The sequence below is a fragment of the Choloepus didactylus genome, chromosome 6 (assembly GCF_015220235.1).
Source record: "Choloepus didactylus isolate mChoDid1 chromosome 6, mChoDid1.pri, whole genome shotgun sequence".
NCBI lineage: Eukaryota > Metazoa > Chordata > Mammalia > Pilosa > Megalonychidae > Choloepus > Choloepus didactylus.
The window spans coordinates 10039577-10067263 of NC_051312.1; the positions used below are offsets into that span (position 1 = coordinate 10039577).

Here is a 27687-nt window from a genome sequence, read left to right on the forward strand (position 1 = left end):
TTACACTTAATTTATTTTTATTTCTCCAGAAGTTGTTTCTGTATTTGGTTCAGGTAGAATATCCGGTCTTTTTGGGCCATGCTGTGTCCATGGCCAGTTCACTTCTGCATGCCACACACCCATCAAGAAACTACTGCTTTCTTCTGGGGAGAAACTCAACTCAGCGTCCGAGGCCAGCTGCATGTGGTCCGAGCAGCCCTCCTTTACCAGCTGGCTGCCTCCCCCTCCTTCCCTTCGATCTTGGCGGAGGACCACTCCTGGCCCTCAGACATCTGCCAGGGCCCGGCCCAATGGGGGACGAGAAAGGACAGAACCCTCAGATCCTGACCACCTGCGCGGCCACACACAGACTCCGCCTCCCCTCCCTGTCCACACTCTGCCTCCTGAGGTGAAGACGGCCAAAGGTGCCCCCCACCTGCCCCTTGGTGAGGCGCCCGGGGTTCACGCAGACACAGCCAAGGATGTCCTGGGGAAGGAACGGAGAAGACCGTGGGTTTGGAGAGGCCCTAGATTAACTGGGGACTGATTTCCCTACAAGAAAAAGTTGGAGTCATCTAACAGTTGGGCCCCAAAGAGGATTTTCTAAAATGAAAACAAAGGCAACCAAACACGTTTTAAGTCAAATATGCCAACCTGAGTCTCTGAAACAGAATAATGAATGAGGTGATTTGGCAGGACGACAATCAGCTCCCAACTTGGAGACAAACCTGATCTGGCTGTTTATTTTTTTCAGTGGGGAAAAAGAAAATCGCCCCTGTGGTTGAGCTGGCTCTGGCTCAGCAAGAAGAAGACAGGACTGGGTGGGACCCCTGCGAGGCCCCCAGTCCCAAGGCAGCTGGGGCTCCAGAGCCAAGGCGGGCAGCAGAGGGGGCAGAATGGCCTGGGGGCTTCTTCTAAGCATTCCCAGGTCGCCCCAACAGGGTTCCGGGTAAGAACCATCACTGAAGCCCTCCCTATCCACCTGGCCTGCCCCGGCACTGTCTTTGGGGGGAGGGCAGGGGCTACTGAATGCTCAAGCATTTTACTGGCAGATTTGTTTCTAAGCTCACCATCTCTCCAAAAGAAATGAGGCCCCAGTACTGGGCTGCAGAGGCCACCACCCCACCAGCAGCCTGTGCAGAGTGCCAGGTGATCTAGAGGGGGAAGTTCTGGAGCTTCTGAAAACAATGGAAACAGTTCAAACCTACCTTCACAAAATATCTCAGCTCTGATGGGATTATGAAGACATCTGGGGTGACCGGCAGCTGTGCATAGGCATAGAAATTCTCATAGTCAATGGCCATGTCCTCCTGGGGAGGGTAGAGTGGGTAGTAGCTACAGAGACAGAGAGAAACAGTCAGCAGCAGCACCCCCTGACTATCCCATGCACGTGTTTCCATGCTGCCTGCAGTCATGGGCTTTTCCCCCACTTTCTGTGTTTTGGGGGACAGGGTGAAGTTCCCTGGAAGTGGCCTTGGGAAGCCTCTCTCAGTCAAATCTGTCAAAGCCCTGTAACCCCAAAGGACTCTTCACGATTCCAGAAACTGAGCTCACCTCCTCTGGGTCAGGATGTGCTTGAGTATTCGGCTGAATCTGTCTGAAGTTCCGGAAGAACTGGAGAAGGAAGACAAGCAAGAAATAGAACCCAGGCCCCTCTTTTCCAGCTCTTGCTCCTCTTCAGGGAAGACTGAAGGATTTAATAAACTGGAGAGAAGTGGCCAAGGCACAGCAACAGAAGAAAACCTCTGGGAAGCTTAAAGACCCCCCCACAGGCAGCCGTCTGCTCCCACACGAGAAGGGAAGCGAGACACGGGGCTGAGCTCAAGAAAGGCCATCAACCAGCACCGTGTTACACGAGAGACACCAAGTGTGCACCATCCGGGGGCAGGTGTGCAGCCGGGTGACCCTGCATCTCAAACCTTTGCCAAAAAGCACATCCCCTCGCACTGAACACATGGATAGTTGCCAACATTCCTTCCCCCCCACCAACGATGGGCTGGGAGAACCGAACTGCGAAGTCTAAACTCCACGGATGTGGCTGGGTCTGATTCTCTGATGAGTATACACTGCTCTGGTAAAGGAAAAAACCCTTCAAAGAAAATTCACGCTTCATCTTCCACCAACAGGGACGTGCCACACTTGTTTAGGTCACATATTTGGGAGGTAAAGAAAAGTCATACAACAGAAAATACAGGGAACTTCTATGACTATAAATTAAGTGCAAAGATAGAACAGATGTGGTTCTCTGGGGTCTCAAACACTGCAGACCAGTGAAAACAGAAACAAATGCATCCAACGGCTCTCTCCTTAGGCACAGGGAAACTCAGATGGCTGAAGGAAAAGCCTCTGAGGACTTGCTGGTCAAGACTGTCAAGCAGTCCCTTGATTTTCTTGGCAGAGCAAAGAACCAGGATATGGAAAAACCGCTGTATTGCAAGCTGGGCTGAGATACACTTCTTACCTACTGATCTCCTCAGCCCCCATGTGGAACAGCAGGTCCGTGGACGTCAAGCCAAAGATCACGCCATTTACGGAGAGGGTGCAGGGCTCCGAGACGAACAGAACTCGCTAACATGGGAAGGGATTGAAACAAACATTTGCATGCCAAACCCAGAAACTTCTTCCCCATGAAAGTGGGGGCTCTCCCGGGGCTGGTGAGGACCACTGGAAAGGGAGACCAAACCAACATAAAGCAATGTACAATGAACAGGAACACATTTGTTACGACAGGTTGATCCAAGCTGTATACATGGCCCAAAAAGGCTGCTCCACCTTCCACAATAGGGACAGAAGTGGATCACGCAGGGCACATTCTGACTCCAGCTGCCTGCTGGCTAAAAGGGGGCGCATGGTACCTCTTGGTCCTCTCGAGACAGATCGGGGTGGCAGAAAGGCGGCTGTGGGTACACAGGCTCGTGGTGCACATCTCTCAGCGAGGGGACAAATACAAGGTGGGAGCCAGAGCTATTTTATCAAAAAATAAACAACGGAGGGAGAAAAATGAGTACCATTGGGTTAGGACAGCTGGGCAACAGATTTAAAACGTCAAGAGCTTCACAAAACAAGACCCGACTTCCAGGGGAAAATTCCAGAATTGAACTATTCTGTGAAGTGAGAAGCTGGCTCCCATGGGACACAGAGAATGAAAGACAATTTGTTCTTTCACATCTTTCACGTCCATCTCCATGAGGCTCAGATTGTCCGAGCCATCCTTTCTCATTGCTCTATGTGTCACTGCACCAGGGGAGAGCATGGGGACTGTTTTTCCTGTTTGGTCGACTAAGGGTGAAGAAACTGAGATATAGAAAGGGATTTGACAAAAAGAGATCACAGCCTCAGAGCCAGATTTGAAACCCAAGTTTTAACTCTTTACACTGTCTAGAGATAGTTTTTTGGCATTCATAGAGTCTCCCTGATACGTGACTTAAATCAAGAGGGAGCCAAGGACTCCTTCCCAGGGAGAAACCAGGCATTCTGAGTGGATCCTGATATTGTTTAGTTTTTAGAAGATCAGGATGGAGCCAGTAGGATAAACAAATACCAGGCCATGGTTGCTGGACAATGAAGACATGAGCGTTTTCAGAGGAACGGGGCAAAATGCCATCAGCGCCTCCAGAGCCGACAAGCCCTGCCCCTCTCATGCGGGAAGTAAGGCCTCCGTTTTTACTTTGCAGCAGACTGTCTTGTGAAAATGTAAGAAATACTTAATAGCAACAGTAAAAGCATAGAGGACAGCAGATGTTTCCTCTGATGGAGGCAGAGGGAGAATCTCCAGGGTTACCCCACGGAAGTGAAGAAAAAAGCTGCAACTCTAGGGGCCAACTGCTCATCTTTCCCAGCAACAATAAAGAGGAAAGGGAAAAAATCTCATTTCCTTGGCTCCCTTTGCTGTCCTTGGCAGAGGGGCCTATTATAAACCAAACAGGCATAAAGTGTTCCTTTGGGGGCATGTTTAAAATCCGCCCATAGTTCTCACTTCCAGTTCCCTCGCTTGCTTAAAGTGTTGCACTCTCCCCAGACTAGGTTCATAGCTGCCTCTCACATCTATGAAACATATTGGGATTGTCATCACACGTGTGCAATGGCTTGTTATGGCAGCTCAAAGTGTGAACTGAGACTTCTGCAACAGAAAATCAGAATCTTGAGACCAAAGGTATTTTGCATCTTAGTTATAATCCCTTTGACAGTGACAAATTCACCATCATTGTCCAAGTCTGTCAGTTCGGGTGCTAGAATCTGGTAAACAGGCTGGGGAGCTGGTATGGGACAGCATGGGCTCCAGAGCCCCAGGGTTCAGTTTATGATGGAGGCAAAGGGCCGAGGTGCAGTCGGCAGCTCTTGAGGGACCAAACTGCTCAGCTCCAGTGTAGGTGTTGGAAGAGAAATGGTTAAGGAGGAAACAGCCTTCCTGCTTGTGGTTATGGACTGGCTGGAGGGGGAGAGATCAGAAAGAAAATTCCAACTATGCTGCAGCATTGCACAATTTCTCCTATCATGGTGGGAGGGGCCGGGGGCTACTCCCCCGATCAGGATGAGAACTCCGCAGGCCTGGCTGGGCTCCTCGGGCCCCCCTGGTTCTGACTTCCACTGGTAGATCAGCTTGTGTGCTCTATTTCTGACCTCTCAGAAATAAAGATAAATTCTCCGACCACGGCCTGTCCCTATGGTTTTTGGGGAGGCCGGGGCAGCCTACACACTGGCGCCCTCGGACCACAGATGAAAGCGCCTGGTGGTGCTGGGCACTCACCCCCAGTGGTACAATGTCTGGTTTGTTCTTTGTGTCACTGCTGTCAACAGCACATGGGGCGAGGGACCCAAACACAGAACCTCACCTCACAGTGCAAGCAGCCCAGTCCCTGCCTGTCCCCGAGGCGACCAGAAGGCTGACAAAACGGGGACACCAGCCTGCCCCTGCCTCCCAAGGGGCGTTCCCCTGAAGAGCTCTAAGTCCCCTGCAGGTCTGATGGGCTCATTCAGGGCCACAACAAACCTGGGAGGCAAGAGAGAAGGTGTGATCTTCCTCAGAGGACAGGTGGGAGGGAGGAGAGGGCAGATTGGCTGCGGGCTGTCATGGCACAACCACAATCTGAGTGCCCTGACCCTTTCCCCAGATGTGGTGCCCACCATGCTGGCCCATGCTGCCAACTGCTGGGATGAGTGGTAATCTACACAGCGCTGGGACTGGTTCTCATGGCCAGAGGGTGGAAGATTATACAGCTTGTTTTAAAAACCGCCTTTGTGACCAACTTGCTTTTATAAGCTTAGCCTCAGGCGAGCAAATCCCGTGAGATGATCTATTACTTATACTGGTTTTCCTGCAAACTCTGGTAGTGAAGGAAAAGGGACAGGAACTGAGGGTGTCAGCTTCCTGAGTAACTTTCTACCACCAGCTTCAGACTCTTCCTGGAATAGCGACTTTTCTCTCAAATTGGAACTGCATGTCTCTTTCCTCACTGACGTGACCTTTGCCAGTTCCTTCCGTTTGGTTGATGGCAAGGGTTCAGGGGTCCTCGCCCTGACGGAGACTTGACCATTGCAAGCTCTGGCCATCAGGGGCACCCTCCGCAACACAGTGAAGCGCTGACTAAGGGGACGAGCTTGGGCTCACCCCAAAACTCATAAAGGTCCTGGCAAGACCGTGGTGTGTACGTCCTCAAACACTTCTCAGATGCATCCTGGGAAGACTCCCACGGAACATGAGTTCATTCAAAAGAGAGTGAGAAGAGGAAGGAAGAAGGGAGTGAAGCCAGAGAGCACCTTTCCCTCTCAAGTATGTTTATCTTTGTGTTTTACAAGGGCTGCCTCTTAACCCAGTGTCTTTGAACTTGAAGTTCAAGAGTTCTGTCTGATTCCTGTAGTTCAAAAGGATGAAAAGGATAGAAACTATCATGACTTTTGAACAGTTTCAGTTTCTTAATGGGAAGCCCTGGGAAACCCAATGAAACTTAAGATTCTGTCCAGAATTTTGAATTCTGACCTTCTTGTCCCTTCAATAATTGTTCGTAGACATTGCTTGAAGACATCTTCAAATGGGCTTGTTAGTAGACAGTTCTGCAAGAAAGGAAAGGAGATGCACTTAGAGGGCAGACCTTTAGCATTTATCCTTTTGCTGAGTATTTGTGAAATGGCTCCGAGGTGCTGGCTGCTGAGCTAGGAGATGAAGGAGATGCAAGGATGAAAAATACCAAGTGTCTGTCTTCAAGGAGCTGGTTCTTGAGGGGCAGAAGATGGAGAAAGGATTAATCATCTTGAATGTAAGCTGAGAGACTACAAGGAAGAGTGCTTTTAAATCTTTGCTGTGGAAATGAAAATATTGCAAGGCAAAGGATAGGAGGTACCAACTCCCTACCCTGGAGATGCCCAAAGAAGGGCCATTTGTGTTTTATGCAGCAAAGGATAAGACATGAGATATTGAGCCCACGGTAACAACCAAGTAAGGTATTTTCACAAGGGCAGACCCACGACCCCCAGACACTTGTGTCTGTGCCGATGCTCTTGTGTCTGAACACTAAGCATCACTAAGGCACACACAGGAATGACATATTTATATTTGCCACACGCCCCCCCACCCCCGACTTCCCAACGTCATGTATTCTGTTGAAAGGCACCCCCCAAATTCAATATCTTTATATTTAAAAACACCATTACAGTGTTTTCTGATTAGTCACAAAGATTCATTTAGGTTTGTTACTGATGCAGGGATGAACTCCAAAAGATGACAGTGACAGCGAGAGCTCAACTGAATCCAAGGAAGGAGTCGCCCCCACCCCCACCCCCACCCCATTCAACCATGTCACTCACCTCAACCTGCTCATGCTTCGCATCTAGGAAAGGTCCAAACTGCAAATAAGACCAAGGCAGACAAACAAAAGTGCCAAAAAAAACAAAAACAAAAACAAAACCCAAATCAGAATCACATGTACCCGTGAGCACCCTCAGTTACCCTGGTCTGGCAGTTCTCCATGCAGGGCTCACCTGCCCCCCAAGCTGATATCTGAGGCAGACGGACACGCAGGCCCAGAGAGAGGGTGTCAGCAGGGTCCCGTAACAAGTACTGCAACTGCCCCCTATAACACGGGGTCTTTTCCTGACTTTCTAAACCCAGCAAGGGGAATCTACCACCGGGCTAACAGCTCTATTTGGAACTGTCTGAAAATGAGATCAGTTCAGAAGTTGGAGTAATGAGAAGGAGGCAAGAACTCTGTAAAATCAGGGAAGGGTGGCAAAAATGTTGGGCTTTTAGATTTAGTGAAGGCCTGTAGATCAGGTATACCTCCCCAAGAACTGAAAAATATTGTTAAACAGAAAGAGAGGCTGACATCCTAAAAGGTTAGAACTACATTAGACTTCTTTCTGAGGCCCCCTGAGTGTTGCTTTCCCGGGGTCTCCTACCAGAATGCACACGTCTGGCTGATCGTGGTTGATGATGGCAATCAGGTCCAGCAGCGGGTCGTACGTGATGCTGTCAGAGGTGGTATATGGCCCACAGGCAACCAGGACCATCTCCTGTTCAAAATCTGAGACAGAGAGGAAACTGAGGTTTTGATTAGGAGTCACTGATAATGGGGTGGTAGGAGGGGAAAATGCCACTGAAGTCAATTTATTGAGAACTTCCTTGTGTGTGCAACTCTGGGGATCAAAGATGAGTGAGATCTCACCTCCACCCTCAAAGAATACTCCACCAGTGGCAGACACAGGCAAATATGCCAATAACTGTCATGCGTTAGGGACTCTACCAGCACACATAGGAAGTGGTTTGAGGAAAGCAATATCCAGGAAAGAATTTACTGAGTGAGATTTGCTTCACCCTTGTGAGTGAAGCTCAAATGTGCTTGGAGTTAGGTAAGGCCTGGTGGTCCAGTGTGGCTGCAGGATGTGGTGTTTGAAGGTTCCAGAAAGACAGGCTGGGAACAGACTATTGGGTGACTGGGTGGAGGGGACATTTGTTGTTTTCTGGCCATCCCTCCAGAGGTGGATTTTCCTAACAGCATTCTGCTTTCCTGGTGGAGACCAGCCTTCTCTCCACATGGCAGTCAATTAGGTGCAACACTCCCCCAGCCAAGGGACAGGCCTGCCTTCCAGTTTAGGCCATTCAGATTTTCCCCCTGGGACCTGGAATCCCGAGGCAAACCATTCAAGGACAGAAAAAGTTTGGAGGTGACCTATTCCAGCAGAGTTGCCAGAAGGACAATTGGGGAATTCCTGCTACTTGGATGCCTAAGTTGTGAGGTGCCTATCCTGGTTCCAAGCCTGGATTTCCAGCTGCCTGTCAGTCTGTGAGCTATTTGGATTTTCCCCAACAAATTCCCTTTTTCTTAAGTTAGTTGAGAAAAAAAAAAAGTTTGGTGGCTTACAACATTAACAACAAGAACAATCAAAGACCTCTAACGGACGTCTTGACACGTGGTTGCATTGGTTTCCTATTGCTGTTATAACAAACTCAGTGGCTTAAAACAACACAAATTTATTTCGTCACTCTTGTGGGGTCAGAATATCTAAAATCAAGGTGCTAAGCAGGGCTGCTTTCCTTATGGAAGCTCTAGAGGAGAATCTGTTCCTGGTCTTTTCCAGCTTCTAGAGGCCACCACATCCCTTGGCTCATTTGTGGCCCCTCCCTCCATCTTCAAAGCCAGGAACTGGCATCTCTTCCTGACACTGACTCTCCCGTGCACATCTTATGAGACCCTCGTGAGAAACCTGGGCCAACCTGATAATCCAGGATTATTCTTAACTTAATGACATCTGCAAAGTCCCTTTTGCTGTGTAAGACACATATTCACAGCTTCTGGGATTAGGGGCCGTTATTCACCCTACGATAGTGGTAATACCATTAACTGAGATTGAGAATTCAAGGGGAAGAGGTGGTTCCACGTGGAGGTGGGGTAGGGGACAAAAGTAAATTTGGTTCTGAGGTGCCTCTAGGAGACCTATGCCCCATGATAAATAGTAAGTATTTGGAGGGCAAGGTCCACGTCTTATTCTGAAATCTCCGTGAGTGCCTAGTTAATAACATGCACAAAATGTTAACAACCTACAAAATGTATACCGAAGACATCCCCGGCACACAGCACAGGCTCCTGGCATCTCGGCCACGTGGATTTCATTACCAGAAGCCAATTGAATGCCACCATACCACCCTTGCCCCCACAAACACCTATTTTCTGTCAGAACAGACAATGTCACAAATGTCTACATTTCATTCCCGATTCTAAGTCATCACTAAGAATGATTCACATGTCATTAATGAGTAGGGGGTGTTGACGAAATGCTAGTGTTAGCCTAATCCTTAACAGTGGTCTTCTTTGCTTATAAAAATACTTTGAAATAGTTTGAAACAAAGTTTGTTAAAATTTATTGCCTTTCCCCTATCTATATTAGCTACCAAATTACTAGAGGTGTTCTTAGAAATTCCTCTTCTTTTTAAATAAACTTTTATTTTGGAAAAGCTTAGAATTAAAGAAAAGTTGCAGATAGAACAGGAGTTCCTGGATACCATCTCCCAGTTTGCCCCAGGGTTCACATCTGACATGACCATGGTACATTGGTCAAAACGGAGGAACTAACACTGGTATAATATCGCTGACGAAATCCCACTTTTGCCACTACTGTCATGTTTCTCTTATAGGATCCTATCCAGGACACCGTATTGCACTTAGAGAAATTATTTTTTAAACTGCGTATGTTTTCCTTTTCAAAGCAACCTTCAACTACCTGTTAAACATCTGCTCTCACGTGGCTTTTGCAGCTTCCTTCGGTCCTGGGGAACCACATTCCTGGGCCTTGCCCACCACCCTCAGTGTTGGCAAAACAAGTTGTGAACCAACACTCACCTCTGTCCTCTTCAGCGGGCTGATGAAACGGAAGGGGCACCCCCTTAAAAACAGGAGAAAAGCTAAACTAAGGTCTTGCTCCACACAGTGCCTTTGGTAAGGAGAGGGCAGGCCCTCGAAGGAAGTGGGTTTGCAGATAGGCGTGAGGAGGGAGGATGCTGGGAAGGGTGTGGGAGAAAGAGGGAAGAAACCAGCCTGTCTTGCTCCTTGGAGCTAAACACCTACAGGTACCCGCCACTTTTCTATACTGCTCCGGTCATGGGAGGATACTGCTCTACGCTTCTTAAACAGGTACCTCGTGTAGCAGAAGGCAGCCAGGTGAGGATGGAAGAGAAGGGTGTCTGCTGCTTTTCCGTGCACCCTGTGAAAACCTGGGGAGGCTTACTGCATAAAGCAGGGAAAGGCAGACTGCAGCCCACAGTCCAAATCTGGCTGCAGCCTGATTTTGTAAATAAAGTTTTACTGGCACATGATCTCACTCGCTTGTTGACAGGTTGTCTCTGGGCTTTTGTGCTACAATGGCAGCAAGTATACAGCCTGCAAAGTCTAAAATATTGACTGCCTGGCCCTTTGCAGAGAAAAGTTTGCTAACCCCTGGCCTAGAGGTAAAGTCATACCTGGTTCTTACCCTACAGACAGAGAATTGGGAAACAAATGAACAGCTTAAAAAGGATCAGGTTCTGGGACAGGCAGGACTGTGTATACCACGCCTGGAGCAAACCTGGAGGGAGAACATGGGAAGACCACGGCGGTACCTCGTAGAGTTTGGTGGCGACAAGTTTCCTGCCAGTGGTGTTGATTCCCTCCATAATTACAACCTGAAAGATGAGAAGCAAAACAGAGTTGCTGAAGAGGAGGGAGAAACCAGAGGTCTGGAATAAATTATTCTGATGTAGTTCAAAGAATGGTTCAGCTACTCTCATTTTGTAATAGGAAACGTGGGAGCATATTTCTAGAAAACCAATTAAGGGGGTTATATTAACAATTATGCTCTATGTAAATTATGTAATTTTCACAACAATCCTATGAGGTAAGAATTATTATTCCCATTTTGTAGATGAGGACACGGTGGCTTGGAGGGGTTAAGAAACTTGCCCACAACCACACAGCTTGTAGGGAGGAGCTGGGCTTCCACCCGGAGCATGTTTGGGGCACACAAGGGGAATGATGAATCTGCTTGTGTTCCAGCTGCCCCACCTCACCGCATCACACACTGAAACTGAGGATCCTGCCTAGCGACCTCCCTAGCGCCGTGCCACGGCATGTGTGCTGTGGATGCAAACGGCCCGCCCTCATCCTGGTGGACACACATCTCACCTGGCCGGGAAACAGAGAATATTCTTTGAGCTCAGATAAATCCACTGGAACTTGAGCACCTGAGGAATGTTCTCGGTCTCCTTCGAGAATCACTGACTTACTGTTCAGCTTCCCGTTGCTATCACAGCCAATCTGGCCCAGCAGAGTGACGGGCTCCTAGCGAAGGAAGGGTGTGACATAAGAGTGCCAGCCCTTGGAAAAGGAGCTCAAAATTTGAAGCCAAGAGGGCAGACACAAAACAAACCCGCAACCACAAGCCCTTCTGGGGCACTGTTTTGGCCGTGAGACGGCCGTGAATATCATCACTGACTCTCAGGTTGAAGGGATGTTTAAAGGCCTTGAGTGCTCCCGCCCCACCTGATGCTGGAGCTTCCTCTGCGGCTGCTGAAGCTTGAGCATCTCTAGCGAAGGGAAACCCGCCCCCCACCCTCCCAAGGCAGCCCCCGCATCTCTTTGGATAGCTATGACTCTTGCTAGTAGCTAACATATTTTGAGCTTACTAAATACTGGGCCCTGTTCTGAACACTGATATGTATTAACTCAGGCCTCACAATACCCCTGAGGTGGAAACTATTATTGCATCCATGTTACAGATGAGAAAAATGAGCAGCAGAGCTGTTAGAGAGTTTAGTCAAGGTCAAACGGTGGGGGAAGCCTGGGTTTGAAGCCAGTTTACTCCAGAGCCACACCCTTAACCACATACTATATTGCCTCTCAAGAGGAAGTTTGTTGTTAAATTGAACCAAATCTCTGTCCCCATGGCTTCCTCTATCCTGTTCCCACTCTTGGGGCAAACCGAGGAAGTCTAATCTTCCCCCACGAGACCGGCATCCCTGCCTTCCCTCCACCACTTCCTCCAACCCCCTTCAGATGACATGGCTTTGCATGTCTTCCCCAAATGGTCATTCTTCTCTGAATGGAGATATATGACAGAGGTACCTTAAAGAATCTCCTAGAACTCATCTCCCCTTACATTAAAAAATGTCCCAGACACTTTTTAGGTTTTAATGTATTGGAATAGCTAGAAGTAAATACCTGAAATGATCAAACTCCAACCCAGTAGGTTTGACTCTTGAAGACGATCGTAAAACAGTGTAGCTTACAAGGGGTGACAGTGTGATTGTGAAAACCTTGTGGATCACACTCCCTTCATCCAGTGTATGGATGGATGAGTAGAAGAATGGGGACAAAGACTGAATGAAAAATAGGGTGGGATGGGGGGGATGATTTGGATGTTCTTTTTTACTTTTACTTCATTCTTATTCTGATTCTTTCTGGCGTAAGGAAAGTAGTCAAAAATAGATTGGGGTGATGAAGGCATAACTATATGATGGTACTGTGAACAGTTGATTGTACACCATAGATGATTGTACGGTATGTGAATATATCTCGATAAAAATGAATTTAATTTTTTGTTTTTTTAATTCATTTTTATCGAGATATATTCACATACCATGCAGTCATACAAAACATACATTCAATTGTTCACAGTTCCATTATATAGTTGTGCATTCATCACCAAAACTAATTTTTGAACATTTTCGTTATCACACACACAAAAATAATAAGAATAAAAATTAAAGTGAAAAAGAACAATTAAAGTAAAAAAGAACACTGGGTGCCTTTTTTTTTTGCCCCCATTTTTCTACTCATCCATCCATACACTGGACAAAGGGGAGTATGGTTCATGTGGCTTTCCCAATCACATTGTCACGCCTCATAAGCTACATTTTTATACAAAATAGTAAAGCAACAATGGGGGTAGGAGGGGAATGGAATGTTTTGGACGTTCTTTTTTATTTTAATTTTTATTTTATTTTTTGGAGTAATGAAAATGTTCAAAGATTGCTTGTGGTGATGACTGCACAACTATATAATGATACTGTAAACAACTAACTGTACACTTTGAAGGACTGTATGTTATGTGACTATATCTCAATAAAATTGCATTAAAAATTTTTTTTAAAAAAAAGTCCTAGAGAGAAAGCATTGGGATATATGCCAGATTAAACCATGGTGTAAAGAGATTATTGGCAGCAGTTCTTTTACACAAGAAGTAAACAAGGAAGCAAGCAGGATGCCTTTCCACCACCATCGATTCAAAAACACAATATCAATTAGCAAGAACTATTAGAACAACTCTTACTTGTGTTGGGACTAGAACAGGAGTAAAGGCCTCAATCTTGTAGTGTTCCTTGAGTTCACTGCCAAGTTCTTCTATCTTACAGGTCAGAACTGAAATCCCAGAGGTTAAAAAGTATTGTGTTTAAGACATTTAACTTGCCAAGAAGAGAAAATATAGCACATTGTAAAATATTACAGACGGTCAACTTACAGAAGCTGGAAGAGTGCCTCGGCCGTTGGGCCAATTCGAACTTTCTAAAGCCCTAGTCAACTGGTTGCTGAATCTGGCCTTCCATTTGGCCACAGGAGACCCCATGGGACCATCCCAGAGAACCAGCGTGGACCCCCCACCCCAGCCCCAGCCCCACCCCAGAGCCTCCCTCCGCTCAGGTCTCACTGAGGTCCAAGGGAAGCCAAGCCCAACCTGGAGAAGGGATTCCACTCTTCACAAGGAAGAAGCCACGAATGCCCTTAACTTCAAATTGGACCCCTTTACATAGTCTGAGTTTTTGTTCCTGGGAAATGGTTATATGAGTTTTCTTCAGCAACATATTACAAAATGATGTGACTTGGAGGAATTACTTATAGCATTTCTTCACGTTCCTATAGCAAGGGGGACATCCAGGAGGACCTCTACCCAGCCACATAATCAGAGGCAACCTTGACAACTTGTTCTACCAGCAGAACTGAAGCTTGTCACTCTAAAACCTTCTAGGTGGTTTCATATCCACTGGAATTTTCAGATGGAAGAAAAACAATCACCTTCTCGAATGTCTGGGAGCTTCTGAAACATAGATTCGTAGCTCCCCGTTAGTGATTCTGGAGACCCCATGACCTTCAGGCTGACATTACCGGTTCCTCCTCTCCCCAACCAAGACACTCCCTGGGCTGAGCCAAAGGAGGTGACCACTTCTCCTCGATTATTTCTCAAGTTGTATTTCTGAGAAGGAGTGACGCTATTTGGAAACAAATCAGATGAATGTTACTGTGTTCACTTCTAAAGGGAAGAAAAATAAAATGAAGTTACATTTTGGAAATGGGGACTGGAGAAAAGTCAACTTTGCATCACATTTTATAAATCTAATCAGTATTTAATGGGGTCAGACAGATTAGGTCCTCTAAGGAATTTCAGGAATGAGAGCCTAAGAAATAAGAAATACCAGGCTAAAGAATACCAAACGTGTTTAGAGAGAAAGGAACATACTTTAAAAGGTTATCGTTACAAAATAAAATAAAATAAAATAAAAATTGTCGTTTCCCTGGCATTAAAACAAAACAAAGTAAAATAAAACCCAAACTGTCTGAATTGATTAAAAAGCAAGTTTTAAGTATCATTTTCTTTTCTTTCTACTTATGATTTTTTGGCATGTGTTAGAACATCATCTGAGAATGGACCTATGGATAAGCCAAAAGTTGCTGGGCATGTATAAAACTTCATAATATATTCAAGGTAGAAACAATGATAAAATGAAGTTAAATGGAATCGATCAACATTCCCCAGTGTCTACGTAGGTGGAGATGTGATGAATTAACAGCCCGCTGGTGAGCATACATTCCTATTTTCATAGTTCCGTTGGCTGACTGGTAAATTACCCTGCCAAGAACACATGGGTGTTGCCGATCTGCTTATATGACAACACAACTCCAGCAGTGAGATCGTCTAATCCTCTGGTTGTGAACGTAACTTACAGGGAGGTCTATTTAAAACAATCTTCATTAAACGCATCGAAACTCTCCAGGAACCAGTTTTATGGGGGCATGACTGCACTTGGTGCCTTCATGCCTCTTTCCACAGACAGGCTGCCGAAAACGAGCTCAATTAACTCTCTCCAGCACTGCCTCTACCTGAATAATTTAGAAGTTACTTCCATAAATTACAAAACCAGTTTCTGATGTCAGCTTTATTAGCAGTGTGCTTTTAAAAAAAAGACTAGGCAGCACATCACCAACTTCTTTGGGCCCCTCCCTGCGAAGCTCCATGGGAGGTCCTGACAGCAGACACTTGAACGCAACGGGACAAATACACAAGGTCACGTGCAGAAAGATGCAAGGTGTCAAAGACTTGCAGGTGTGGAGAATGGAGCTGCTGTAATGGGGCTGCCACGCCTGTGAGGAAGGAGCCCTGGTCACCAGATTTCAATGACAGCCTTCTAAGTCTAGACAGCTCACTTCTAAAAAGCCTGAGAGCGCCTCAAAACAGGAGTGGACAACAGTCAAGTCCAATTGTCCTTCCAAATCCAATGCCCACAAGGGAAGCAGTTCCCGGGAGCCATGTGGGGTACGAGCGGACGGTGGCATCACTCTGTCTCAGGGCACAGCAGGCTTTGACAGTTGCTGCCCGGTCAAAAAAAATATTCAGAGATCATCCAATTGAACAACAGGAGGTGAATCCTTGTACTACAGAGATTCTATATCACCTTTCAGAATGCAACAAGGCTCATGACAGGATGTCCCCCTGGTAATGGAGGACTTGAAACAAAAAGCAGAAAGCAATGGATGAGTCAGAAGCCAAGTATCTTCAAGACTTTCTCATGGAGGGTGTGAGTTTTCCCCTCGCCAATCTCTCTAGCCCTTGTTCCTGATATCTGAATCCTTTGGATGACAGTGAGATGGCTCTTGAAACAAAGGACATCTCACTAGCTAGATATCTCTGCAAAGAATGGTTTGACCTCTGACCTTTTTTTTACCAAACCCAAAAATGAAATCAAGCTTGAATTGACGCAACTTAAAAAACATACCTGCAACTTTAGTGTTAGAAAATGTCTATGAGAGGATCTCAAGGAGGCAAAGCTGTATCTCTCTATGAAAAGGGCCAAAGTTGAGAAGCATCTTTAGGACAGACTTCCCAAACGCAAAATCAGAGGAGCTGAGATTTGGAATCAAAGCTGCAGAGGAACACCTCTCAGCCAGAGGCATGGATGCCTCTCCATCTCACCGTCAAAGAAACCAGCAGAACCAAACGACAGGCTGCAGCTTTGGAGAAAAAAATTGGGAGTCCTATTTAGATTCAATGCTGAATCCATCTCCTGCTCAAGTGGAAACTGAAGAAGCAAAGCGAGAACTGGATACCACTGAAGCTGAACTCACAAAGAAAGTGGATATGATGGAATTGTGACCAGAGCCAAATAAATGTTTTCCCTAACAGAGTAAATTGAATAAGACTTTAAAGAACGTTTTTCTTCTTAACTTTCCTTAATAACGTAATTTCTGTATTTTTAGTTGAGATAATATCATTATTGATAGAATGGTTTCTGCTTGTCTATTGCATTTTTGTACCCAAATATAATCTTCATATTAAAAAAATACGTATCTGAATGTCACATGTACCCCAGTGTTCACAGCAGCATTATTCATAATAGCCAAAGGTGGAAACAACCCAATGTCCATTGACAGATGCACAGATAAACTCAACATGGTATATTCACACCACGGAATATTAGCCATAAAAAGGAATGAAGTTCTGATACATGCAACAACATGGCCTGAAGACAACATGCTGCATGAGATACGCCAGAATCAAAAAGAAAAATATTGTTTGATTCCACTTAAATGAAAATTAGAGAATAGGCAAATTCACAGAGACAGAAAGTAGATTAGAAGATGCCAGGCACTGAGGGGAGGGGGAAAGGGGAGTTACTGTTTAATGAGTACAAGTTTCTGTTCTGAGTGATGAAAAAGTTCTGGTAATGGGTGGTGGTGATGGTAGCACAACACTATAAATGTAATTAACAACACTGAATTGTACACTTAAAAATGGTTAAAACAGCAAATGTTAAGTTATATATATGTTACCAAAATAAAAAATAAATTACAAAACAGCCAATGACGACTTATCTTGAATGACTGCAGAGCTTCCAATTTCTGCTTTCTAAAGTGGTAGAGCTGAAAAATCTTAAGCTCTGGTTGGCTAAGGAGAAGTGATCCAAAGTGGAGGTAATGAACCCCTGGCAGTTACTATTTTCCTAAATGGTTAACATTACTGCTTCGTAGCTTCATCTTGATGTGGCAGCACCCCCAAACCTCCTTCCACTCAGCAGAGCACTCACCTATGGGGTTCTCTAACATAAGGCATGTGATCTACGGATTTCAAAAAATCACATAGGATCTTTGTGGATTTAAGTGCAGCAGGGATAAAATACCAATTAATTAAGTAATTAAGTCACAGAGAGAAGAAAACTCTTAGAAACCAGTTGCAGCTTGAGTGAGGAAACAATAACAGCTTATGCAACATTACGAACAAAGATAAGTGTTTTTCTTTTTAAAAAACGAATACTCTAGATTAAAAAAGAAAGAAAGAAAGAAAGAATGAAACCCAACAGCACACAAATGGACAGAAGCAGGAAGGAGACAGCCTATTTGCCTCTCCTGGCAAGACTGGTGAGACTCCTAGGCTTCTAAGCAGACAGGTTGTTTTCAACAGAAGATATCAGTTCCCGATCTAGTAAATGAGCACGAGAAAAGTGGGTGGAAAGCGAGTTTCCTTAATTACTGTAAGAAACAGTAATTTTCCACAAAGGAAGAGAAAGCAGGGAAGACAGAGAGCAACAGGCTTTGTAGCCAATTCACCGCAGAGGCTCACCTCCACCTACATTTAATAAGCTACTCTGCAGAGTCAGCCTCCATCAGAGAATTACAGAGCGAGGACAGGAGGCCTACTTTTTGGGAGTTTAATTAATTATGATCCATACCTTGGAGAGAAGCTCGATGGTGAGAGGAGCTGATGGGGGCTTCGAGCAGCCACATTTCTTTTTGTTAGCGGGGTTTCTGGGGTGGTGACAGCTCGCTTCTGTGAACCCTAGGAACAAAACAGAAAATAAAATCCCAGTCACTCTAGACCCACGGTGCAAATTAAGGTCCAGTTTCCTAGGAAGAAAAGAGAACAGTGCTTAACTAAGGGCAGGAGATAGGGTTGGGTTGGTTCTCTTAAGGCCCCGTATTCCAATTCCATAAAGAAATCTTCGCCGACTATAACCCAACATCCATCAGAACACCGCCAACATTTTGAAGGCAATTATGAAAAAGTACAAACAACATTTCCCAACAAGCACTGCCCAGCAGACAACCTGTCCTGTTGAATCTCTTGCATTCACCTTCTTTCCCTGCCTCTCTTGGCTTTGGAACAGATCTGAGTTTTGCAATGTGTATAGTTTTTGACCTCACACACATTTTCCTGAGAAGGGATGGGACCATGTTATTCATTTTGACAAAGTCCACCACACATTTTTAAAATTAATGAAGGCAGATAACATGGTTGAGCTCATACTTGGTGGAATATTTTTATCAAATACCTCATTGATGGTCACTTCTGCTTTTTGTCTGTATTTTTTGCTCATTAAAAAGAATTCAAAGATATTCCCAGAATGGAGGATGAAATCCACGGTCCAGAGACCCATCGTTCCCTTAAGTCTAGGATAACTGACTGTGACCGAGGAAAGACAAAATCCTTGCCTAGATCACGACCAGGAGGACAGCCTGTCTGCAGAGGCTTTTCCTGCCCTTGGGCTCCTCCTGGCTGTTTCTTTAAGGCATGCCACCAAGCTGCATACTAGTGACGACTGTAGGACAGATGCGAGAATGGACTCGAAACCATCATTAAATAGCTGGAATGGTAACAAGATTTTAAAAACACCCCTAAGGCTACCATCTTACACAATAACCATTTTTGAATACTCTTCAAATATTTTAATATTTTCCCAATTTTAACATACAATTATAATATTTATAATCTTAGTTTAAATATTTTCTATATTGATTTTTTCACTGTCTATAAATTGTGAGCATTTTCCCACATCATTACACTCTATCCTTTTTAATAGCTATCTTATTTGCTTGAGTTGATATATCACAGCTTACTCAACCACTTCTCTATCGCTGGATGTATGGGTTGCTTGTCATTTTTGGTAATTATAAATGATGCTGAGTCACTCATCTTCATGCCTCTAGCTTTTTCTACACTTTGGATTATTTCCTTAGGAGAGATTCTCAGTCAGGGGGATGACTGGTCAAAGGACAGAAAAGATTTAATGGTTCTGATAACTTTTTTTCAAACTATTTTTTTTTTTCTTTTTGGAGTTGTGACAAATACAAATTTTTATTGGAATGGATGGAATTAGAGAAACTGATCATAGTATGCCATGGCATAATGCATTATACTTTGGATAACTTTTGGAAGTCTTTAGGTTCACTTTATTAGAGATCTAATTTCTTTGTATTCTTGTACCCCTCCAGCACACTGGTTAAGAACACAATCTTTCAAGTTAGATAGATATGTGTTTGAACTCTTACTCTGCCCCTTATTAGCTCTGTGACCTTTGACATACGTTTAACCTCTGAGGCTCAGCTTCCTCAGCTGAAAAATGGGCCACTAATACTTAGTTCCCACACTGGGTTATTATGAGGGTTATATGAGATGTAATGCATGTACAATATTTTATGATTTTTTTATGGAGTCATTTGAAATTTGGACCCATACATTGCTTTATAGAAAAGGTTCAGTTCAGGCCTTAAGTTGTGTTGGTCATATGGCCACCTTTCAAACTATTTTTCGAAAGACTCTTCCTATATACAATGGGCTATAATACTTGAAGGGAAAAAACAAACAGAAGGCCAACACTGTGGTTCAGGGCTATTTCAAGAGAAAGACAGTCTGTCTCCCAGGACATGGCAGGATGAGGGCACTTTGGTAAACATCCCACAGTCCAGCGGTTCTCATCCTCAGCCTCATGGGCGAAGCCCACTTGTGTCAACACGCCAGCTCCGGTTACTGTTCTCAGGCATGCGCTCACTTTAACCAAACTCAGGAGGGTCTTTATTATGAGAAATACAGTTACCAAGGATACCACTCGCTCATATCCTGGGTAAGCAAATTCTTACAACACACAGAAAACCAAATTATAGATTTACTAGAAATATAATTGCTTAGGGTATAGGAACTTCAAATCCTCAGGCTAACACAGCCTCTCCCTTTAGACAGTACACGTGGAAAGCCAAATCTGTTACCTGAAGACCTACAGTGAGCACAGACGCAGATGACTGTCAATTGCCGTCAAATGTTTAAAGGTGATAAGCTAAGACCACTGATGCATTCACCTCTACAGCAGAGGGAAATCTGCCTGCAGGACCTGACAAGGGCCAGAGCAACCCCTCTTGGTACTGTTTGAATGGGGAAGGCCAACACTTGACACGATGAGTCTTTAGCCACGCTGCCACGATGCATGGAACTTTCTCTAAGAGTGCTACAAAAATATGCAAGAAGATTATGGGCAGCTTTCCCAGGTCTTTTCTACGTGACAGCCCCTGTCATAAGCAATTTATATATGTCTAGCCCAGACACAAAGTGTGTTTCCCCTGAGCTTCAGGCACGTATTTCAAGTTGTTGGCTGAACAGTTCCATCAAACTCACTTAGCTCTGATCCATGGTCACAAATTTTGATTCATAATTTCACCTCCTCAGTACTTTCATAGCAGGAACAGGATGTCCTAAATATGGTTTTTCAGTCATTGGAAACATGTTAAATAAATAAATTTGCCTCTGGCTTACGTACCAGTCTACTGAGACCTAGGTTAGCAGGAATCAGTCCCCAAGAATATCATCAACTCTGTATACAAAGACAAACCAGATTAGAATTTTTTGGATCAGTGAAGCTGTCAACAAGATCAAAATTGTGGAGGCCCCAGCAGAGACTGCAGTTCTATCAGATCCTATCCAGAGAGCCAACTGGCCTCCCTTATTCAGGTCTGTCTTTCAACAACTATTAATGAATGCCTCTTATGTGCCAGGCACTGGGAAAACTGCAAATTAAACTCGAGGACTTTTCATTCTAATGGAACACTAGAAACAAAGAAGTAAATATATAACACATAGGGTTGTAATAAGTCCTATGAAGAAGAGTAAAGTAAGAAAACAAAATAAAGGAAGGAAGTGAGGGGATAAGCCACACAGATGTCTGAGGGAAGAGGGTTCCAGGCAGAGGAAACAGAAGGGGCAAAGGCACTGAGGTGGATGCACATTTGGTGAAGAACAGCCTGGAGACCAGTGTGGCAGAAGCAGAGTGAGGGAGGGCCGAGAGGGGGTAAAAAGAAGACAGAGAGGGCAGGGAGCCAGCTCATACAGAACCTCTCACACTCTAATCAAAACCTCGACCATTACTGGGCAAGATGGAAAACCAGTTGAGAGTTGTGAACCAGGAAAACAGGACCCAATTTTCCCCTGAAAGAGCCACTCTGGCTGCTGAGCAGAGAATCGCTGGAGGAGCACAAGGCAGAAAGGAGGAGAGGAGCAGGTGAGAAGCCACCAACAGCACTCAGAGAGAGATGTCGGGGCTGCAGATCTGGCAGTGGAGATGGGGAGAGGCAGCCAGACCCGAAGGAGGGTTGGTGGCACTAGCAGAGAAGTGGGATGTGGGATGTGAGACAATGAGAAGATTCAAGGAGGGCTCCAAAGCTCTTGGCCTGAGCAAACAGGACGGAGGTGCCCTTGGCTGAGAAGCAGACTCTGGGAGAACATCTTTAGTGAGAAAATCAAGAGCTGAGTGATAGTCTCTCCAACTGAAACCAATTCTAAATCTCATCTTCCCTTTAACAATACTATATGCACCTGGTTTCAGCTTAACACCTTCATTGGGGACATTTTTTGCTTTCTTGCTCTCCATAGGCCTACCTAAACTATGTATCTTCTTTCTTATGATGTAATTTACTTTGAAAAATTAAGGTGCCCATGTTTATGGATTTCCACAAATTTATTTAGCATAAAGACTACTATTGAACACTTCAATCTGGGTTTGGTACTTTACTTATCCACTTTATCCTCCAGCCCTGTAAATGGGGTAGCATCCCCCGGCCATGAGCTTCTTGAGGGCAGGGCCTATCCTATGCCCATTTCATTCGCACCGATTTACCCAGGGTCTAGTACAGTCCCTGACCAATGCATGAATGAATGAATCCTGGTTTATAGGTGAGGAAACTAGCTCAACAAGATAAATTCACACTCTCAAGATCACCCAGGTCTTTTGACTCAGACTTTGAAGGAGATGCTTTTCCACCATGCTACTCTACCTCATACACTGGGGTCCAACACCATAGAACTGGATTATTCAATTACAGCCCCTCCACTTAATTCTAAAGCAGGCAGCCATTAAAAAGGACAATTACGGGGAAATCGTATTCATAGAAATGGTTATGATACACCGACTGAGAAAAGCAGGATGGCTGTGTTCACGGGGACTGTTACTATGTCAAAACATCTACACATATGATCAGAAAGGAGGATGCCTAAGTGGAAATACAGTAGGGACTGAGAGTGGCACATATTCTCCCTCAGACCTTCACAGGTTGCAATAATGCTTTCAGAATAAAGAAAAACATGCTACTTGTAAAACGCAGTTTCCTAACAGTGCATACTCACCTTGGAGGGTGTGGTGTAAGAGTTCAAGAGGTTCTCCTCTTCTTCCTCCACTTCAATTCTGAAGACATTGGCTAAGGAAAATGTGGTAGGTTGAACTATGCACCCCAGAAAAAGACATGTTCTTAATTTTAATCCATTCTTCTGGGTGTGGACCCACTGTAAATATGACTTTTTTTTTTTTTTTTTTTTTTGATGAAGTGTAACTTTATTTTGATATTCCAAATTTTGGACTTAAATGGAGATTTAATTTTATTATTAGATCCACTAATATTTACTTTTTGAGTATAAAAAAAGAAAACTCTTAGACTTTTTGCATTTAAGATATTACACTAATGTGGAACAACACTAATAATCCCATACACAACCTGACATATAAAATGTCAGCATTAATGTCTCCTTTGGAGACTCTCTTAAACGGGATAGTAAATGGGACTTTTTGATGATATGCACTGGGGCCTCAATCCGGATCCCTGGAGGTTCTACAAGCAGAAGAAATTCAGTAATAGTGAGGGAAAGCCACAGAGAGGAGAAGCCAGAAGTCAAGAGAACCTAGAGGAAAAGAGGAGAATACATTGCCACATGATAGAAAAGCCAAGGACCAAAGACTGCCAGCAGCCAGCCCCAGAATCCCACTGTCTCAGGAAAAGGCATTGCCTTGTTGCCACCCCAATTTTGGACTTCTCCTAGCCTCAAAACTGTGAGCCAATAAATTTTTATTGTTTAAACAACCCACCGTATGGTATTTGTTCCACCCAAAACCTAAGTCAAGGGCTAATTAAATAACAAACTGGACATTAGGTTAGTTTTATTATTTGTTTTTAAATTAAATGTACAACTGCAGACAGATTATAAAGTAAAACATGTGACTAGATGCAAAGACCTTCAGCAGAAAAGGATACAGCTCTTGAATGGAAACAATGTCTCTAGCCCCTGCGTGCCCACTGTCCTTGGACGCACTGTGCCGGGCTTTGGACAGTCTTTTGCTCAGAAACTGGAGGAATAAAAGATAGTGAATACATTATTCCAAAGTAAAATAACAGAAGGGACATTTTCCATAAGAAGCATTCAAAAAATAATCAGATATATAATTCCTCAAAATAAGAATTAAGTTCTTAAGAAGATGTTAAGAAAACCCTTACAGGATAAAAACCCTTATCCTGTGACCTTTTCTCTATAACACATAACAGTTCTAATAACAAACCAATTACTTGTTGATGACCTACCACCTGCTGAACACCATTTTAGGTGGTTTATATTCAATCTCATTTACTCCTTAAAAGAACCATAAAAAATATGTATTATTAGCACCATTTGACAGAATAGGAAACTGAGGTTCAGAGACAGTAAGTAGTTTGCTCAAGCAACCATTGGACTGGAACCCAGGACTGTGTGATTGCAAAGCCCACACTCTGCTCAATATATCCCAGTGCTTTCCCTATAGAGCAGAAATGGAGAATTACAGCATTAGTTTGTTTACATTTTGTGCTTACCTCATGCTCAAAAGAGGTCAGGATCTCTGCAGTAAGGGAAACTTTGTGTGTGCTGGTACAGAAAGCTACAAGCTCGCCTGCCATTTCCTCCTCATTCTGTCCGTACAGAAGGCACAGTTCTACCACTGTGGGAAGGAAAAGTCGACAAGTAAGAACGAAGTTCATTTCTTGTAGCCTTCACATGGAAAAGTGAAAAATAATCCTCCATTTAGCCAAGCAATATTTATTCAGCACCTATTAGTGCCAGACATTGAGAATACAGCAGTGAACAAAGCAGAGACGAGTCCTAGTTCTCACGACACTTACTGCTGGGGGCGGGCGGACAGAAAAAAAACACAAAAGTAAAACATGCAGGATACTGGATGGTCAAGTGTGCTGTGCAGAAAAATAAAGGGAGGGGGCGGTGAGAATTTGCAGGGAAGGGAAGGTCTCACTGAGAGGTGACAGAGAAAAGAGTTGACAGTCTTTAGGGGAAAGAGTTTCAGGAGAGGGAGTAGCAAGTGCAAAGATCCTGAGGTGGAAGCAGAATCAGCAAGACCACTGGAATGCAGTAAGCCTGTAGGAGACAGAAGATAAGGGTGGAAAGGGCACAGGGGGAGACAGATTGGGAAGGACCTGCTGGTCACTATAATTGGTTTCAGTACTGGTTAGTACCCTGAGCAAGTTGGGAAATCATTAGATGTTCTGCACAGAAGAGTGACATGATGGACTTCCACTGAACAGGATCACTTTGTCTGCTGTTTAAGCATAGCCTGAAGGGACAAGGGCAGAATCAGGGTACCAGTTAGGAGAATGGTGGCAAAATCCAGGTGAGAAATGATGGTGGCTTGGATCAGGGTGTTGGCAGTGGGAAGTGGTATGAAGTGGGTGGACTCTGGATAGGATATATTCTGAAGTACCAGTGGGATATGCTGGCTGTTGGATGTGGGGCGTAAGAGAAGGAAAGAATCAAGAATGAGGCTAATATGTTTAGCCTGAGCCCCTGGACGGATGGAGTTACGATTAACTAACATGGGGAAGACGGCAGGAGGAAATAATGAGGAGCAGGAGGAGATATGGGGAGTTTAGTTCTAGACGTGTAGAGTTTGAGAGGCAATTAGATGACTGGAGACATCAAGTAGGCAGATGGACAGATCAGCCTGCAGTTCAAGCGAGGTCTAGGCTGCAATACAAATTTGGGAATCATCAGCAAATACAAGCGATATAAAGCCAGGAGGCCAGGGACAATCACCAAGGGACTAAGTGTATCTAGAAATGAGAATCGGTCCAAGATGTGAGCCCTGGGGCGCCCCAACGTTATAAGGATAAATCTGCAAATCCTGAGAACAAGTAGGTAGGAGGAAAACTAGTAGTGTCTGAGAAGTTAAGAGAAAAAAGTGTTTTAAAGAAGAGGAAATGATGAATGGTGTCAAGTTCTGCAGCTAGTTCAAGGGGAGGACTGAGGATCCATCACTGGCTTTAGCAAGGTGAAGGTCACTGGTGACCTTGATTAGAGCAGTTTTACTTAAGTCGGGGATGGGAGGGAAAAAGCGTACTGAAATAGGTTTAAGAGAGTGGGAGAAGGAAAAATCTGAAGACAGCGAGAATAGACAACCATCTTGAGGATACCTGCTGTAATTGGGAAGGAGAGAATTGGGGCAACAGCTGGTAAGAGGGGTCAATAGAATGTTTTAAAAACGAAGTAAGAACCATGTTTCAAAGCTAATAAGAAAAAAAAGTCTTGTGGAGAGAAAAAGACAAAATAGGTAAGAGGGGAGAATTACTGGAGCTGTAGCCTTACGTGAGAAGGAATGAGATTTAGGACTTAGTGGAGTGTTTGGCTTCTAGGAATATGGAGAGTTAAAAAACTGTAAGAGGACAGAAGCCTAGGTATATGGGACAGAGGCAGGTGGGTGGGAAGAAGAAACAGTGGTGGCTTACGGAAGTTTTCTAATGGTTCCCATTTTCTCAGGGAAACAGGAAGTTCATCAGCTGAGATTGAGGGTTGGGAAGGAGGACGTTTAAGGAGAAGGTGGAAGAGTAATCTAGAAGACTCAGAGTGAACAGACTGGGAAAATATGGCATGGCTGTCATACAACCTAAAGTCCCATTTGAAGTCAGTGATCATGAATTCAAAGACTGGAATTCCAACACCACTGTCAAGGTTTTGGGCTGAAGTCTTTACAAACTGGGTTCACACAACTAATTTCTCATTTTGAATTCATGTTCATCAACTAAACTTCTGGCTATGATTGGGTTTCTTATTTAGGTCTCCTTTTAGCACGAGAATGCGCTGGATGTAAGAACTCGGGAGGATGCTGGTCTCTGTGAAAGGAATTTCTCATAAATTACTATATTTGCAGTCTGGTTTTCAATATAGACAAAGACATTTAAAGTGTTGACTGGTTGAGGCAGGTGCACATCTGTCCTGATGCTGAGACTGAGAACTTCCACATCTCCTGACCTTTTTATCTTATTCAAACTACTCCTTACACTGCTCCAGAGCCTGTCGAATATGATGGAAAGAGCACTGGACTGGAGCGCGGGAGACCTGGGTTCACTTACCAGCCTGTTTCTCCATCTGTAAACGAAAGGAGCTAACAAGCTCCCTAAAGTTCCTTCAGAAGCTAAAATTCCACTTTAGGCCCCCCCCACACCCACATCCACACATCCACAGGGGAGTCATATTTGCACAGATCACCAGAAACCTCGATGAGAAGACGCAGTGAATCATCAGAAGTTTAAGGTGTAGGCTGGAAAGAGAGGCGTCAGGAATAAAAAGCTCCATTTCAAAAACCCCCTATCTACTTTCTTATCAGATGCCACTCTGGCCTAGTCTGAGCCTAGTGTGTCCCAATTCCATTATTCTGAAACTCTGCACTGATTTGAAGTCGTGCTGTTTTGGGGGGACTCTAAGCTGTACCCCGTCAGCATTTCAAGGTCTCTACATCCTGAATCTCAAACATTAGTTTAATTCTGCATCTCACAACCACCGAGAACTCCTATCAAAGGGAGGTGAAAGTGGAAGTGCTCCCCTTTCTGTCTCAGGTGACTTGGGGACCCCAGGGAGAGGGGGACCACGGCTGGGGCCCGCGGAGGCAGTGAGGACTCACATTTCCCAGTCAGAGCTTCCTCGCAGTCTAGGCCGAACATCTGCAACTCCTCCTCCAGGTTCTGGGCAGACACTGCCATGGTGACCCGGGAGGTTGGCCGGGGAGCTGGGCCCACCCAGCTCCGACCTCCGAGCCCAAGAAACCCACGGGTGTGGAGATCGCCGAGCCGGACAAGGTGCCTCTTACCCCGTCACCCTCCAGGGGCTCGAGACTGGAGGTGACTAGATGGCCCCAAACCTCAGGGCGTGAGAAGGCCCGAGCCGTCAGTCACTGGAAATTGCTTTTAATATGCGGGGGAAGCCCCCAAACATCCCAAAGGGAGGGCGCAGAAAGCCGGAGAAGTAGCTTTCCCGGGGAGGACGCCCTACTCCCTAACAGATTCCGCAGAGCCCCGGATAATCGCAAACTGAACACAGCAGCCGGCAAAGTCCCGCCAAGTGGTTTGTGCAGCG

The 27687-nt window shown here is 44.9% G+C and overlaps 1 protein-coding gene and 1 pseudogene across 4 annotated transcripts; one reads left to right on the forward strand and one right to left on the reverse strand.

Moving 5' to 3' along the window:
• Positions 1 to 27687, reverse strand: POLA2 (DNA polymerase alpha 2, accessory subunit). 4 transcript variants are annotated; one of them, XM_037840202.1, is made up of 18 exons: positions 27236 to 27687; positions 24144 to 24268; positions 23553 to 23644; positions 22654 to 22711; positions 17939 to 18045; positions 14013 to 14206; positions 13273 to 13361; positions 11127 to 11282; positions 10565 to 10627; positions 9810 to 9852; positions 7372 to 7496; positions 6781 to 6819; positions 5957 to 6030; positions 2835 to 2943; positions 2441 to 2547; positions 1534 to 1593; positions 1188 to 1314; positions 1 to 466 (listed from the first exon to the last, which is right to left on the reverse strand). In XM_037840202.1, exons 1-18 carry the CDS (start codon positions 27312 to 27314, stop codon positions 317 to 319), a joined length of 1797 nt encoding a protein of 598 aa, XP_037696130.1. In that variant the 5' UTR covers positions 27315 to 27687; the 3' UTR covers positions 1 to 316. The 4 variants fall into 4 exon arrangements, with proteins under 4 accessions (XP_037696130.1, XP_037696131.1, XP_037696134.1 ...); XM_037840205.1 differs by having other exon boundaries at positions 331 to 466; positions 1188 to 1289; XM_037840203.1 differs by lacking the exon at positions 9810 to 9852 and having other exon boundaries at positions 10531 to 10627.
• On the forward strand, positions 15663 to 16387 carry LOC119537664 (annotated as a pseudogene).

Coding starts and splice junctions, on each gene's coding strand:
- POLA2 (XM_037840202.1), bottom strand. CDS start 27,314: ATGGCAGTGTCTGCCCAGAACCTGGAGGAGGAGTTGCAGATGTTCGGC. Junction 13,362..14,012: donor GCTCCCAGACATTCGAGAAG/GTGATTGTTTTT, acceptor CTGGGATTTCAG/TTCTGACCTGTAAGATAGAA. Junction 6,031..6,780: donor CGAAGCATGAGCAGGTTGAG/GTGAGTGACATG, acceptor CCTTTCTTGCAG/AACTGTCTACTAACAAGCCC.